This window comes from Orbicella franksi, chromosome 6 (genome assembly GCF_964199315.1).
Source record: "Orbicella franksi chromosome 6, jaOrbFran1.1, whole genome shotgun sequence".
Classification (NCBI taxonomy): Eukaryota; Metazoa; Cnidaria; class Anthozoa; order Scleractinia; family Merulinidae; genus Orbicella; species Orbicella franksi.
This window is the reverse complement of record NC_138150.1, coordinates 14,766,170-14,782,548: the sequence shown is the minus strand read 5'-3', so window position 1 is coordinate 14,782,548 and position 16,379 is coordinate 14,766,170. Positions and strand designations below refer to the sequence as shown.

General features: G+C 41.3%; 2 protein-coding genes across 2 annotated transcripts in view; both read left to right on the top strand.

Moving 5' to 3' along the window:
- The window catches only part of LOC145490469 (uncharacterized), a 47,443-nt gene extending 34,689 nt beyond the window's left edge, over window positions 1-12,754 (top strand). The window contains exons 21-26 of the mRNA XM_081469583.1: window positions 621-863; window positions 1,445-2,527; window positions 2,906-3,295; window positions 3,805-4,105; window positions 4,514-4,735; window positions 9,726-12,754. Coding sequence (XP_081325709.1) covers window positions 621-863; window positions 1,445-2,527; window positions 2,906-3,295; window positions 3,805-4,105; window positions 4,514-4,735; window positions 9,726-11,281 — 3,795 coding nt within the window. The 3' untranslated portion in view covers window positions 11,282-12,754. The remainder of the gene's footprint in view (window positions 1-620; window positions 864-1,444; window positions 2,528-2,905; window positions 3,296-3,804; window positions 4,106-4,513; window positions 4,736-9,725) is intronic.
- The window catches only part of LOC145491439 (uncharacterized), a 172,901-nt gene that overhangs the window by 65,384 nt on the left and 91,138 nt on the right, over window positions 1-16,379 (top strand). The gene's annotated exons all lie outside the window — the stretch shown is intronic.

Here is a 16,379-nt window from a genome sequence, read left to right as displayed (position 1 = left end):
ACTTCTGATTGGACGAGAAAAAGGCGCGAGTTGTTTAAGCCAATCGTGAAGTGGAGTTGATGCAAAACCAATTACTTTTCGACACTCAAATGAAAACCAGTATTCAGGGAAGTTCTACATTTCAAGTCAAGGAATTATTTCTACCAGATTATCGGAGTTTGCATGGTCAATGAAAACATGTATGAAAGTTGTTTCCTGTAAAAGAAATTAGAAGCGGCTCGAAGAGCTTCTTCTAATCTTATCAGATTTGTTGTCGACGTAAATTATTTCCTAGTGGCATTAAACTTTAAGGGAAAAGTTCCTTTTATCTTTAACAAGAAATAAAATGCAAACAGGGGCAACAAACATAACACATGAACTACGCATGGTTTGGAACAATAATCTAAAATTTTCTTGACGTTTCGCATGCTACATTTCTAACGTCAAGAAAATTTTAGATTATTGTTCCAAATCGTGCGTAGTTCATGTGTTATGCTTGTTGCCGCTGTTTGCATTTTATTTCTTGTTAAATTGAAATGGCCAAAGAACAAGAGTGTTTATGATGTTCCTTTTATCTTACTGTTTTCACACTCCCGGATGGTAGTCGCGAAGGCTGTATAGCTTTTCCATAGTAATGTCTTTTTGATGTTTTCTTCAAGGCTGGTCCCAAAACCACTCCAACCAAGCGCCATTGTCGCTGTAATCATTTAACGTCGTTTGCAAGTGATTTCTTCGTACCGCCTAACAAGATCGACTGGGATAAAGTTTCCCTCGAAGAGCTGCTTAAAAATCCTTTGGTTTTCTCTGTGGTGTGCGGCATTTTTGGTCTGTACTTCCTTCTTGTAGTGTGGGCGCGTCGAGCTGACAGGAAAGACTTGGAAAAGGTAAGCTGCAGTTCATGACGTTTTTAGAGTGGTATGATTATGTGGAGGCGCGGTGGCCTCATGGTCAGTGCGCTCGACTCCGGATCGAGTTGCGTTGTGTTCTTGGGCAAGACACTTAACTCTTACAGTGCCTGTCTCCACCCAAGTGTACAAATAGGTACCGGCGAATTTAATGCTGGGGATGACCTTGCGATGGACAAGAGTTCCATCCAGGGGGTAGTAGAAATATTCCTAGTCGCTTCATGCTAAAGAAACCAGGATAAGCTCCGGCCTGATGGGCCACTTGGCTCCTATACAGACTTTATAATAGGAAAGACGGTAATATGTTTTTCATCCATTACGGCACTAATAGACCAACATGCGTGTGGATTTTCGTGTTCTTTGAATATGACGTCCTGGGCCGTGACAGCTCCTACACTTTTTAGACAGTTTTATTCTTTTATTCATAATCTTTGAAACTCAAATCAATCGTGACTTAGCTTATGGGCGTTTTAGGCTGAATGCCTGTATTTCGTTTCTAATTGGTCATACAGAACGAAAAAGTCATTTATTTTGTATCGGATTTGCTCAACACATCGTAGGTGGGTGTGGCTCCGTTACCGGACAATGACTCGCGGGACACGTATATGTATGAGGTGGTGATTTACACGGGATTTTCCAGCCAGGCGGGAACATCCTCGGAGGTTCGAATGGTGCTAACCGGAGGCTTAGATGAAACCTCTCCTCGTCGCTTGAAGGACACAGTGCCGGGTCGGAGAAAGTTCTGCCGGGGAAACGTGGATTACTTCCTACTTAGTGTGCCACGATCTCTGGGAAAGCTAAAAACGCTAAGAATTTGGCACGACAACACTGGGGATCATCCGGCCTGGTACCTGCTCAGGGTCATGGTACATGACGTGCAAACCGACGTGAAGACGTGGTTCATTTGCGATCGGTGGATGGCAGTGGAGGAGGACGACGGATGTGTAGAGCGACTTCTGACCCCAGCCAGTAAAGAGGAACTCACGAGCTTCAATTTGCTATTCTCCACCGAAGCTCGAAAGAACTTGACAGATGGACATCTGTGGTTCTCTGTGATTACTCGCCCTGCCAAGAGCAACTTCACTCGAGTGCAGCGCCTCTCTTGTTGTCTGTCAATTCTGCTCTGTACCATGCTTGCCAACGCCATGTTTTATCAAGTTGGTGACGAGTCTTCCACCGGGACGTCGGTCCACGTGGGACCCTTTAGCTTCTCTATAAAACAATTATCCATCGGTATCACTAGCAGCTTAGTAGTACTCCCTGTCAATGTCTTGATCGTGACGTTTTTCCGGAAAGCGCGGCCTGCCGAAGCCAAGACAAGCTTGGACAAAGACCAGGATCCACATGGCCAAAGTACGAAGTACGAGGTTTCGGTAGAGAAGGCGAAAGAGAAGAGCAAAGATTCGGAGGCCCATAATGAAGAAGACGAAGACAAAAAGAAGGACAAGAAAAAGAAGAAGAAAAAGACTCTACCGCACTATTTTGTGTACATATCTTACGTCTTGGTTTTTATCGCTTGTACGGTATCAGCGACATTTACGGTGTTTTATGGACTGACTTTTGGAAAAGAGAAATCGGAAGGCTGGCTCTCTTCCATGATGATTTCATTTTGGCAGGACGTGCTCATTTCACAGCCTCTCAAAGTGAGTTTGTTCTTTTCTACTGTTATTTACGATTGTTCATAAAGTAGGTGGGCTAATATGTGAGCGATTGACCAAGACTTTTGCGTCTGTCTTCATGAGTCAATAATCCTAGCCTTGCAGTTGTCAGTCTTGCGCTTGGGTACATGGCTCTCTCGCAGTGTTTCGAACAACCTAGTATATGAGTAACCCAGTACATGAGTGTCTGTGATGTTTGTGTAAAAGCTGTAGCAAAATGCTAGGGAGGGGGATAGAACTTCCGGAATAGAATTGTGAAAAGTTGACCTATATCATGTGTTAGAGTAAGTATTTCCGCTAAAAAGCGTTCATTACTCATGTTTAAAACCACCACGTGCTCCGCCCTGTTTGATTAACCCTCAGGTGTTTGCAGCTGCCATGTTCTTTGCAGTCGTGATTAAAGATCCAAACAAAGCGGAAGAAGAGAGCGATCAAGAAGGCAACGAGCTGAATCCGGACGAAGAAGCACTTCACGACAAGACAAAGAACAGCGAAGAAGAGAAAGCCCTTCGCAAGGTTGGCTTCGTTGACAAACCGCCCAACCCAGAAAAACTGGAAGCGGCTCGTCAGCTTAAACTGAAGCAAAAAGAGATGAAGTCCATTATCCGCGAGGTTCTTCAGTACTTTTTTTTCCTTGGAGTGTTGCTCGTTGTCGCCTATGGCAGCCGCGACCCGATGGCTTTCAGCGTGACAAGCGCTATGAGGACTGTCTTCGAAGATGGCAAATACACGGGACTCGATTCATTTGACGAGGTATTAAACTGTTTCCTTCTAAGATCTTAAAATTTGATTGGAATTACATTCCGTTGTTCTGTGTTCTCACGACAGAACTTTGAAAATTTTGGTCTGCTAAATTGGCGCGCTATGATAGCTGGGATCGTTCCGTAGAAACAAAATGGCTGCTGCTTTATTGTAAAGTATTTTAACGTCAAGTAAATCTTTGATTTAGGGGCTCTAAAACCAAATTGATAAACCTTTTCTATAGTACTTTCAGATTTTGTTTCACAACTATCGACCCGGCTACGTTACTCATTATCTACCATAGAATACATAACGAGCCGCGAAGCTGGTCAAATTCCGGCTAGAACACCTGTCGTTTCTTCTAAAACTGGATATTACACGATTCATTGGCAATGTCATTTATTCATGACCACCAGTGTTTGAAGAAGTTTAGGAGTTGAGAAGCGAGAGAGAATGATGTAAGCCTAGATCATCCTCTCTTGTGAGAATTGAATGTCAATTGCCTTTCTATTCCGTAACAGGTTTCAGATTTTGGCTCATACTGGAATTGGATACAAGTCACCTTTGTCCCTTCACTGATGCCGCGTTACTGGTATGGTCCTGTTGACATTGATGAAAGCGATCTCGTGAATGAAGAGAGCACGAACCACGAAGTAACACGACTGAAGAATAAGAAGATAACAAAGGTGAAAACAACCGGCAGTCAATACACTAACGCCTCCACTCTCGTTCTGTTTGAATACGAAGATGGGTTCGTTGCCGATCACAGCACAGCAATACTTGTGGGAACGGCCAGACTCCGCCAACTAAGGGTTCTAAGAAGTGAGTAATTCCGATCGCAAGCAGCAAAATAATGACAGACGCTAGTAATGTAATGGATGCAAGGTGTGATTGAGTTACGAGAAACGAAGAAACGGAAAGGGGTGACTCATCGATCGACTGACTGACTGACTGATTGATTGATTGATTGATTGATTAGTTATTTATTGATTGCGCGGTTGATAAATTTATTCATTTGCAACAGTTCGTTTCTTCATTTATTCATTTATTTGGGCATTGAATGAATGACCGACCAACCAAGGAAAAGATCTAAGGAATGACTGACTGACTGAATGACGGACGGATGGACCAACCGACCGACCAACTGATCGATCAATTTTTGTTGGTATATCCCATATCATGTCCTCAGTTTTGCTTGTTTTCTTTTTTGTTTTGTTTTGTTCGTCGCAGACAAATGTACACTGCTCTTAGCTTTATATGGGATGTTTGACGAGTGTAACGTACCGTATGACTGGGACAACGAGGACTCAGGACATTATGAGCCGAACTGGGTACCATCACCTTCAAATGTAAGTACGGAGGACCTGGACCCTACTCCATGGACCCATCAGACGCAATGGAAACTGAAAGGCACCCCTTACTGGGGACAGTTTGCTACTTACTGGGGAGGAGGTAAGTCGTTAATTATCAAATCCAAAATCCAATAGTAACACCTCGTTTCAGTTCTCCTTAGTTCTTCTTTATTGAGAATTCTGTTTTGTAAAAGTTCTTCCTTCTCCTGCGGCTCACAAACACACCAGAGACACAGCTGAGATCGGTCGCCATCTAATATCTGTACCGTAGGGGATATCTTGAATCAGGAATTGAAATAAATCGTTGTCCATGCAGAAGTCGCAAATGGAGACGGCAAAATTGGAAATGATCTTACTAGTCCATGGGCCAGGACCCTGGAAAGAGCCATTTGGTACCAAAACGAGGGACAAATTCTAACACTTATTTTTAACAACATTGATTCCTCTAGGTTATATTGGTGTATGATAACCATGCCAAATGAGTAGCTTTACTAGGATTATCACGTGATTAAATGACGTCACTCGGTTTGGCTGAATAAGCAGAATTGGTAAAAAGATGCCAAATAACAGTTAAATGCAAACCTGAAAATGTTACATACATTGATTTTTGGTTATTGCAAACTTCAAACGCAGTTTTCAGACCTAATTTCAAACACTTATATATGACTTATAGGTATTATCCCTGAATGGTTTCCATGACAACACTTGTCAAATTATAAACATGAACAATAAGACGGAAAATGTGAAAAAAAAAAGAAAGTACTCGTGTAAATTGCATTAGTTACTTTCGAACGCTCGTTCTAAACTACATTGACTCCTCTTGCTTAGTTTGGTATATGATAACCATGTCAAATGAGTGGCTATACCAGGCTTATCACGTGATCAATTGCAAATGACTCGGTTGGGCTGAACAGATAGAACTGGTACAAATGTGATTACTACGGTCTAATACAAGCAAATGCAAATACAGTCATGTTACATACACTGGTTTTCAGTTATTAAAAATCTCAAACATTTTCAGAGCTTATGTCAACAACTTATATTTAACTTAAAGAAATTGTTCCTGGGTGGTTTCCATGGCTACACTTGGCAAATGTTAAATATGAATAATTATTCAGGATATAAGAAACTGCTTGTACATGTGTTACATTGATAATTAAAGTTAGATTTCTTCGTCTTCTTCGCTGTCATCTGAGACAAACTCCTCGATAGAATCTTCACATCTGTTGTCACAGTCTAATAGCTTGCACACATCCGTGCACTTCAAACCATTTTCCAGGCAACTGCAGGTAGGAAGTTGACATGGCCTTTTACACGAGCAAGTCAGTAGTTCTAGCAACGGCTGTAAGGGCTGGGTCACCGCTCATCCAGTCAATGGCAAAGTGATCACCGTCTTCGCGCCAGCCAAACCAATGGGGGTCGTGTCCCTTGGCAGCTTTGCAGATTTCGCTTCCAAATGGCTGCTTGGAAGTTTGCGTGAGCCGCACGTTTGAACAAGCAGTCAACACAAGGTGGTAATTGGGTGGAGTCGATGTTACCCTTCTTGACGCAGAATAGCCTGTACCTCAGCTCATTAATGTTATCAGTTCCTGGTTGAGAGCAGTAGAGCTTACATGTAAACTCTTGAAGGCTCTGAAAAAGCATATCTGATAGAACCCATTCCATCCCCAGCTGCTTGAACATTTCTTGGTAAGATGTCTGTTACTTGACAAGTCGCAGGGCTGTTATCTTTTCCCTTCCAGCGAAGGCACTTACTGTATCACAACCAGTGAAAACATACATACCAATTAGGCATTTGCAAAGTTCTACTCCTACCGCTGCCACCACACTGGAGATACTGACATATCTAGTTCTTGTCTGCGCTCCACACTTGACATACCTGGATGCCGAATAAAGCAATTAAACGCCAGGCAAAGCAAGAATACGTCTGTATCTTCTGATGCCACAACCACCGCCTTGTAGCCCGTTTTAGCTGCATGAGCTGCATGTAGAATAAGCCTGGTATCAGCTTCTTCCTGTGTGGAGTTGAGCTCTTCAACTATATTGGCAGCTGGTGAGCTCATCTCGTAACAGTCACTTTCGCATGTCACGAAAAGTGACCTTGCCTGTCAACTTTGTTCTGTATTAATCCCGTCTCCACCCTTTAACCACAAACTCTGAGAAGGGCTTTTTATTTTTTGGATTCAAAAGGAATTTTCTCCATTGCTGCAGCTTGTGTTCGGATGCGTCCGCATGTAGTCGCACTAAGATCCTTAAAAGGTTTTTTCTTCGCCCGTTTTCAAGAGCTTCTTGGCGGGTAACTTCTACAAATCTTCTAGAACGAGAGCCGCAACCATCTTCTGCATTGTAAGTGGGAAGATTTTCTGCATCCAGTGCCTCGACACTCCTCTTTTTGGTCTGAACTATCTGCGTTGATGGTTCCGGGGGAAGTTGTGGTCCGAAATGCCTCGCCTGCACCGCTATTCCATTTACGCTATGCGATGTTCCTTCACCCGATAACGTTTTCTCTAGGCGGTCAATGTTATTCCATGCCAAAGTAGTGCCAACATGAGGCTGGGTGTTATCTGACAATGGGATTTCACTTGTTGATGTCATTTTCTTAAGGCACAGTGCAGTGTTGATTTCTTTAAGCTGGGAATAGGCGATTCCGTGGCCGCAACGATTAAGCATTTGGACGAGTTCAACGTTATCTGTCAGGGTCTTCACAGCATAGGGAAGAGGGATCTGTTTGGATGGCTTAATCTTTCCTCTGCTCACTCCAAACATCAGATCTTGGGCGAAGGATTTCATCAACCTCTGCACTCTTGGATGACAGTTTTTATCTGGCCACTCTATTTTTTCCAGTCAGACATGTTTGCAAGAACGAACCCTGCTCTTTGGGAACATTCATTGCGCTCTTAGCGAGATCTGAAGGGTGTGGAGACTATGACATCTTGTTTTCTGTTCTTTAAATAGCTTCGTAAATGTCAGTAGCAGCCCGGTGTATATTTGAACTCCGAAAAAACTGGCTTGCATTGTCCTGTTTTTCCAGAAGAAGGGTTGTTATGTATTTGGCTACATGAAGTGTGTCAAATTGGCGGGAAATATGAAGACACTGGTGGTTTCTAACAACTGATTTTCAAAGAGTAGGACATCGCCAAATTCTGCCTGGAGATTCCGTCTGGTGTGCATCCTTGTGGATGACTTGATTTCTTCAACAGCCAAAGACATGAGATACGGACGATAGAAGTAGTTCTGTCATTTCAGTCAATCCTACTATTTTCTCGTTTGCAAGAACATCCGATCTGATGTAATCGAAAAGCGTCTGGTAAGCCTCTGACTTGAGATTAGCAACTCATCTTCTAGTGATTCACCACAGCCATCGGAAGCTCCGGTGGGACTTGCCTCAGCCCTAGTATAGCCCTTGTAGCATATCCTGTGGTAACAAGCTTCAGCTGTTACGATTTCACTCGACGCAGTTGCGAGAAACCTCCTGTCCTTCGTTTCCATGGGTGATTTTCTAATTCAGTGATCTGCACGCAAATCTCTGCATTGTTCCAAGGGTTCCCGATTTCTTGTTCCCTTAAGATACTTCTTTTCACAGAATATGCAGACATGTTCCAAAGTTGTGCTGGTGGTAGGGGACTGTCGGATCGAGTTCCTCTGAGCTGCCGTTGGTTGTTGGTCGTCAGTTCAGCTTGTTGCTTTGAAATTGTTTTCAAGCGCTTTTTCATGGTAAACACGCTACGACATTTTCTGTGATAGTAAATGTTGGGATTTCTCCTTCATTTAATGCCTCAGCAATGTCAAGGTGTTTGTGTTTACGAACAGCAGCTGCTCGCCTCTTACAAGTGTACCTCAGGACTCCTCATCTTTTGGTCCAGTTCCGTATCATCGTCAGTACAGGAAATTGTACATGCACAACTGGACTGTTCTGAACGTGATCGCTTTTGATCGATGTTTTTTGTTCTTCAGGCGTGACATTTCCTCTTTTTGTGCCACCTATTCAGTCATGCAAGGTTCTACGTCAATATTAAGACTTAAGGGTTTTAAAAAAGCCATTTTCAAACCGGTTTAATTTAAGCGCTGAAGTTTGTATTTATTTATTCAGGTGTTCGCTCTTCACCAAAAATGATTTTATATAAACAACAAAAGCAGCACAAAAGACCATCCGCACTGGTCATTGTAAATTAGCTTTGTCACTATATATGAATGAAATCATCTTTAGCAATGTATGAAATTGTTATTTAATATCATTTTCCTTTTGATGCATTTCAAACTCCATATTTTTCAAAATCTCTCATTATGTCATCTACTGCTACAACTTTCGTATAAAATGACGAATGATATATACTCGAACGCCTATTTCGAGGATCTGTAAGTTTCTTGTCAAAAATCGACACTATCAGCTTAATATTTAGTTAATTGATTTCTCTAAATGTTTACCTAGATACTTACTGTTTATTTATCCCCTGAAAACTTTTCTCCTTTCTATAAGGAACCAAAATTTTAGCACAAATTGGCCCTACACACCTGTCAAGAATGCCGCCATCTTGGATTCAGTCATGATACAATGTGAATGACACTGTTGGTTGTTTTTTTTAGTTTTTCGTGTAATCCTGACACAAATTTCTACTTCTTACAACTTCGAGGAGAAATACAAATGTTTTCCTTTTTTTTCAAATATCTAAAATACTGATAAAACGATCGTGACCATATATTTAGAGGATCTTCTTCTAAGTCTTGTTTCCATGCTGAAGCTATTTTTTGGGAAATTTTAAATTAAAAAAACTCACACAAAGCTACTCATTCAGAAAGGTTATCATACAAATTTGAAAACAACTCATGCAGTAGTATCAGCTGATAACACTTGGGTCTTGTCCTTAGGTTTGGTACCGAAAAGTGGTCTGGCCCATGGACTATACGGGTAACTTTATATTTCCTGCTTAGGTTCATATGACGAGGAACGTTAACTATAAATCTGGTAGAAATGGGGGAGGGTGATGGGGGTACAAAGATCTCAGGTATTGTGTTCGTGTCCAAGCCCTGTGGCTTGGAGGATAATTTTATTTCAGCAACATGTGTTATTGTTGTTAAAATTCTGTTTATAGGTTACGTGGCAGATTTTGGAGCCGATCGAAAAGGAGCTCAAGAGCTATATAAGGAACTCAAATCCCAGAATTGGATTGACCGCTACACGAGAGCTATCTTCGCTGAATTCACGATCTACAACGCAGAGACCAACTTCTTCTGCGTCATCACACTGCTATTAGAGATTCTTCCAACCGGAGGATACTACCACAGTCCTAAAATACAAACAATCCGTCTGTATCGATATGTTGGACCAGAAATGGTGTTTGTAATGGCGTGTGAACTAACTTACATGCTGTTTCTGCTGTTCTTCCTCTACAAGCAGGTGAAGAAATATCGGAAAGAACGAAGAGAATTCTTCAAAGACCCGTGGAACTATCCAGAACTTTTAGTTCTAGGGTTTTCACTGTCAGCAGTTGGGTTGTACTTCGCGCGCTTGGCCATCACCAAGTACAGTATAAGTAACATGCATGAGTCGCCCGGAAAGTACGTGAGTTTTCAATACGTCGCGTTCATTGACGAATGGGTGTCCGCTACGACAGGCATGGCTGTGTTCTTCTCGGTTTTAAAGTTTTTACGTTTGTTGAAATTCAACCGGCGCGTTTCCCTTCTCATGCTCACGATCAAAGTAGCGTCCCAGCCTCTGATGTCGTTTATGCTGATGTTTTTCATCTTGTTCCTGGCCTACTGTCAGTTTGCTTTCATTGTGTTTGGAACCGAAAACAGTGACTATGCATCATTTCCAGCGACGTTAGGCAGTATGATGTCCATGACACTCGGAAGTTTTGATTTTGATGCCTTGAGGAGCACAAGTCGACTACTTGGCCCCATTTTCTTCTTCTCCTACGTAATTGCCGTGCTATTCGTTCTCATGAACGTTTTCATTGGTATCTTAAATGACGCACTGAGCGACGTGACAAACGACGTATCGAAGCAGTCCAATGACCATGAAATTCTGGACTTCATGTTACACACCTTCAAGCGTACTGTCGGCAAACAGGTCGGTCCTGCAATAAGGCCCACCTACAAGGAGCCTAAGAACCAGTTGGAGCTCAACTTGGACAGCATCGAGGAGATATCTGATAACGTGCAGTACGCGCTGAGAAACTTGTGTATGGAGGACATCAGACAAACCAACTGGTTTGAACCTGAGAACGCCACTAAGAAAAAGAAAATCCTCATGTTGTTAGTTTTGGAAACGGACGAAGACTTCACAGAAAATGATATTTGTGACAGCATTCCTCTATTTGATGATATTATGGGAAAGCACAACGAACAAGAGTTGGTAAGAAAGCTCATCTACTACCGAGAAGAGAAGAGACTCGAAGAGACAGCCTCACAAGTCGACGATGACCGATCGGAGAAATCCTCGGACGACCACGACGAGCCGTCGGAAAACGACTCCGATTCAGAGGATGACAACCTGAGTGTCGCCAGTGGCGACAGTGGACCGAATCCGGAGCAGCACACATTAAAAATCGTTATGCCAGCCGAGGAGACTGATGGAACGGAACACACCTCAGCACGGGAAAGAAAAGAATTACAACTGGACGCCAGCGGAACGTCGGAAGTGTGAAAATGAACTGAACTTTATGAGACCCTAGAATCGAAAGAAAGCTTGTTAAATTCATTGCACGTTCAGTCAGGTCAATGTTTCATCGGTTTTCTTTCTCATTTTCTGTGTTTATGCACTGACTGTAGCCCTTCACGGTAGCGTTTACCCAGAGCTTGTCAAGTGAGTTTTACTGGAGGCTAAAATTTGCTCTCTTTTCTTTTGGGGTTAGAATATCATGTAGTTTTGATTGTCACTTATTACATAAATTTAAAGAAATGCTGTATATATAAAATCGATTTCTTTAAGCACACCAGTAACTTAAAGGAAGTATTAAACACCACCTTTACTGAGACGAGCGGAATCGCCAGTGAATATTGAAAAAGAGTTTTAAATTTGGAAGGATGGAAAGAACAACCTGTAACTACTTCTGAAAATCTGGAAAACAGAAATGTCGAATGACAAAGTGAAATTGAATATAACGGATAAAGCTGTGAAAATTACAGCTTTATAGTCAATCTTAAGGTTCATTACAGGAAGATTGGACCGATCAGTAACGCTAAAAAGAAAGAACTACGTTCAACAGTTGGAAAAGTCTTTGTTATACAATATGCAGGGTATTATTTACTCGGGAAAAGCCCACAAAATGTTGATTTGTCTTACACTGGCGATTCCGTGAAGAACAAATTTTAATACGAACAACCATACTGCGCGATTTCTCTAAGATTAAACCCATGTTAAGTCTAGTTACATGTGATGTATATCTTCATCCCAGATCCAAAAACAATCGTTTTGAAGTTCAAGTTATCTGATTTGCACTTAATTCGTCAATTAGCATAAATATTCTCATAGATGTTGTAAATAAACTTGAACCACATTTACCAGCAGAGGTAAAATTTATGAAACAAAATGAAATCAAAGCGTTGTTCATGCTTGTTTTGATATTGTCCTCCTTAGGGTGATGTGCATAGAAAATGTTTGTACTGACTGTACAGTGATTTACTGTACAGTAATATACTGTAAATCACTCTAAGACTCCTTTTAAAAAAGATAATTTGCTTCTCTACAAATACAAGATCAAGATCAATCTGTCCAAAGTACGTATTCTGTTACCGGTAAAAACTAGATCAACCAACAGAAAACAAAAACTAACCGCACCTTCCACACCACTTATTCTCCCTTTCCTTATATTTCCGTCTCCAGTCAACTCATATTTAACAACTAAGGCAATAAAATCCAGAGCCTTGAGACTACCCACAATAGTACATCTTCTTCTACTGACAAATCTACCGACATGTATTGTGACAAAAACAAAGGGAATTAATGCGCGCGCACTTATCAGCCAATAGGATTTGTTTGAGACGTATGGTCAAATTAGAACAGAATCCAGGTTATTCCGCACGCCCTGCAGTCGTCATCTGACGTTTCCGTCCTATTGCTAGATTACTGCGGGACGCCCTCATTTTACTTAGCATACTACTAAGATTGTCCAGGCATTGTTCGCAATTTTGCTGTCGTACATGGTAAAAATTCAAAATCACACCCTGTCCTACATATATATGTACATAAGCAAAAACTTCGCGTCCCAATGAAAAATTGCAACTTGACAGGAGTTATCTTGCATACTTTATTAGCTTCATATGTTCCTCGGTATGTCCGAAAGCTAACTACCCTAAAAGACATTTTAACTACAATTTGTCACAAAACTGGTTACACAGTAAAGGACTTATCTCTAAAAACGAAGACGCAATTTAAAAGGAAGATCACCTTGGAAGACGGGTCACATTTGAAAATCAACGACGGACGAAATAACAGCTCAAACTCAAGGTTTTTCTTCTGAAATTATCCCAAATAAGCCAAGAAAAAATGTATCACTCATTCTCCAAAGAAAAGTTGGCCCTCCGCGATATAACAAGTACAAGGGAATCGAGATTTTTGCTGAAAATTACCATCAGTATTGGTAAACGTGGTTACCTCCAGCCAACCCCGCGAAATTCAAAGTTTGGTTTTCATTTTAGTTTATATCCTCTACTCCTCCTTTGCACTGTTGTTAATTTGTATCCCTTTTTTAACAAAAAAAAACATTCTTGTTAATTCACATGCTCAAAAGAAGGAAGTAAGGTTTATTGCCGAGTTATTACATCTTCCAAAGAAATACAGCGATTTGCGAAGGTCAAGTTTCCACGCGGAAAAAAATGAGATGCAAATCATATGGGATGGAAAGTACGAGGCAAGCCCCTATCAAACTGCGCCTTCGTGTTTCTTTTTACAATATTTTTCGATTAGAAAACTTATTTGCCTTTCAAAAAAGTAGCCTTTTTTATGAAGATACTAAAATTCATTCATTAACAAATAAAGAAGCGTCGACTGTGCTCTGTTCTGTTGTAAAGCACGCAGGAAGCGGTAGAGCACGAAAGAAGTGTAGGGGAAAACACGAGACGTAGTCGAGTGTTTTTCCCTACTTCTTGAGTGCTCTACCGCTTCCTAAGTGCTTTACAACAGAACAGAGCACAGTCGAGGCTTCTTTATTTGTTTTATGATAAAGAATCAGATAATTTCCCCACGCATTCGGCTGAATTTTCAAACCAAACTTTATTTTCCAAACGAGCAAAAGTGGCGTCAGCCGTGCACTGTTCTCTGATAAAGCACGCTAAAATAAGCCAATCACAATCCTTGTTAGAATTGTTCAAATAATTTGATTGGCTAACGAAGCGACAGCTGTCAATCAGAAACTGGACTTGAGCTAAGCTTTCAGTTTCGAGAAGTTTGAGCGGCTTTCGAGAGAAGAATGATGCCTTCAAAGTTCGCTTTTAAGTTAATTTTTAAATACGGATCTCAAGGCAGGTAAAGGTTTATAGTCCAGAGGAATCCGGCCGTATTGTGGCCCATGAAAACGAGCACTTTTCCAGTGGAAATTACGAAACGCGGAGCTCAAAGCTTGTGGATGAAAATGCGAAATGCCGGGTTGAATTTGAAAGGAGCTACAGTTATTTATGGCTTGTAGCCGCATGCAGCAAGATTGCCCGGACTAGCGTAAAAGTTAGAAAGACTTAACGACTCCCACTGGTTCTACTTCGAGCACAGAAGAGAATATCAGAGCAAGTTTTGCACTGACCACTCGTCGGTTTACTTCGCTGAGATGACCGGAGAACGAGCGTGACTACACTGCATGTAAGTGTTGTTTGAGCAAATGAGCATTCTTAATTGTAAATTTACAAAAATAAAGCTTCTCATCATAAACAGAGAGAGTTCAATTGTTTTCTGTCGTTGTTTTACTTCTTAGTATAATTTCTGCCTTCGTAACAAAATTAATGTCTTTATCGAAGCACTGTTTAGGTTTAGAATTTGTGTATTTCGCTACAGTTGTACATGTTTTGTCGGCGGGAATCTAGCAAAACTTGTTATTTTAGTACAGTTTTAACACTACTGTTGCTAAAAATGGTCTCTGTGAGCCATATTTACTGCAGAAAAATAGCTCGCTTCTAGTGCGTTTGTCTGAGTCACAGGGGATGTTTAATTTGGGTCAAATTTGTCAAAATTCCGAAGCAAAATTTGGAAGCCAACTTACCGTCATCAACCCGTGCTCTGTTCTCTGATAAACCACGCTGTTTCAGCCAATCAGAGCGCGCGTTATATGGAAACTTTATTATAAATAATTATATCATCTGCTCGAAATATGGATATACCTTTTGAAAAATTGGAAGACGTGTCATAAAAGACAGACAAAAAAAACACGAGATTATGGACACCACCATAATGTCGTTTATGTAGAGGCCGACATTAGCTTAGTAAACATTTTAGTATAGTAAACATTTTAGTATTATCTTATCGTAATTGCCATGTGGCTGTTCTGAAGGCTGGAATTCGGCATACATCCGTTCATCTATAATCAAATTGAAAATCTTGAATTCCGCGGTTTATTCCCATCATACAAGTACAAGGAGAGTGTAAGACATGCGTTCGCCCTCATTCTTCGTAACCTTCGAGGAGTACACATCAGAGAATTTTCCCACCTCCATCCCCAGTCATTCCGCCTTCACCAGTCACTGGCCTTCACTCTCGCTTACGGCTGGGCCTGTTTTCACGCCCACCTGCGCTAACGATCCGTCGAGTTTTTGGTAATTAAGCTGTCACTAAAGTTATTTTAGTCAATATATCGCCACTCTCGTGGCCATTATTCCAGCTTGGTTATCTCACTTTTATTCTGGGTTGTCTTCCAGTAAACAACTGGCGGATAACAATTAATGGTTTTCGTAGGCATCTACATAAAAGACTTTTTAAAAGTCCTTTCCAATAATATTTCATTTCCAATGTTAGTTTCTCTCGAGGTTTAAACAGGCTTGTGTCTTTTCAGGTGGAGATTTTAAATGAAACAGTTTTCTTCGTCTGTCAACATTTTTGACAAATTCTCCGCACCGGATATAAACAACTTCTTTCGAGTTCGGGGACACAACAACTCTCAAAAACGTTTTGGTCGGCGTCACCTCCGCCATTTTCTCCCTTCGAGAGGATCGCGCGCGGAACACGTGAAATCTGAGAAATGTCAATCATGTTTTTCGCGCCAAAAATTGAAAGCTCAGACTGACTTCCCTGCAAGTAAAACAAGTCGACCTCTCGTGACTTCGTCGCTCGCGCTCGCGCCTTTGTTGCTCAATCTGCCTTTCGCTTCGCGAGAGACTGAGCGAAGGTTTCTGCCTCTCGCTTCGCTCGAGGAATGACTAAGCGAAGGTCAACTAGTAGCAAGTCTAACAAAAAAAAAGGAGAATTCATTCATGCGTCCACGACGGATTTCCTTTTTCAAAGAAGTAAGTACAAGAAAATCAGTTGCCACACCCTCGAAATTCACGCAGATTTCAATTTGGCGATTCCACATTTGGCCGCACGAGTAAGGGTTGTAGTGTTGAACCTTAAACATGCAATACTAAAACCAGGACAAAAACTGGCTACAAATTAGATGGGGTGGAAAGTAGGGGGAAGCGAGTTCCTTTTATATTTTCCTTGTATATATGGTATAATCTGAACCTACTTTTAAACTTTACTTATACTTATTCTCTACTTTGGTCGGTAATTAGATCCCCAACATTACAAATCAATGTTCAGTTATAACGTTAAACGTTTTGTA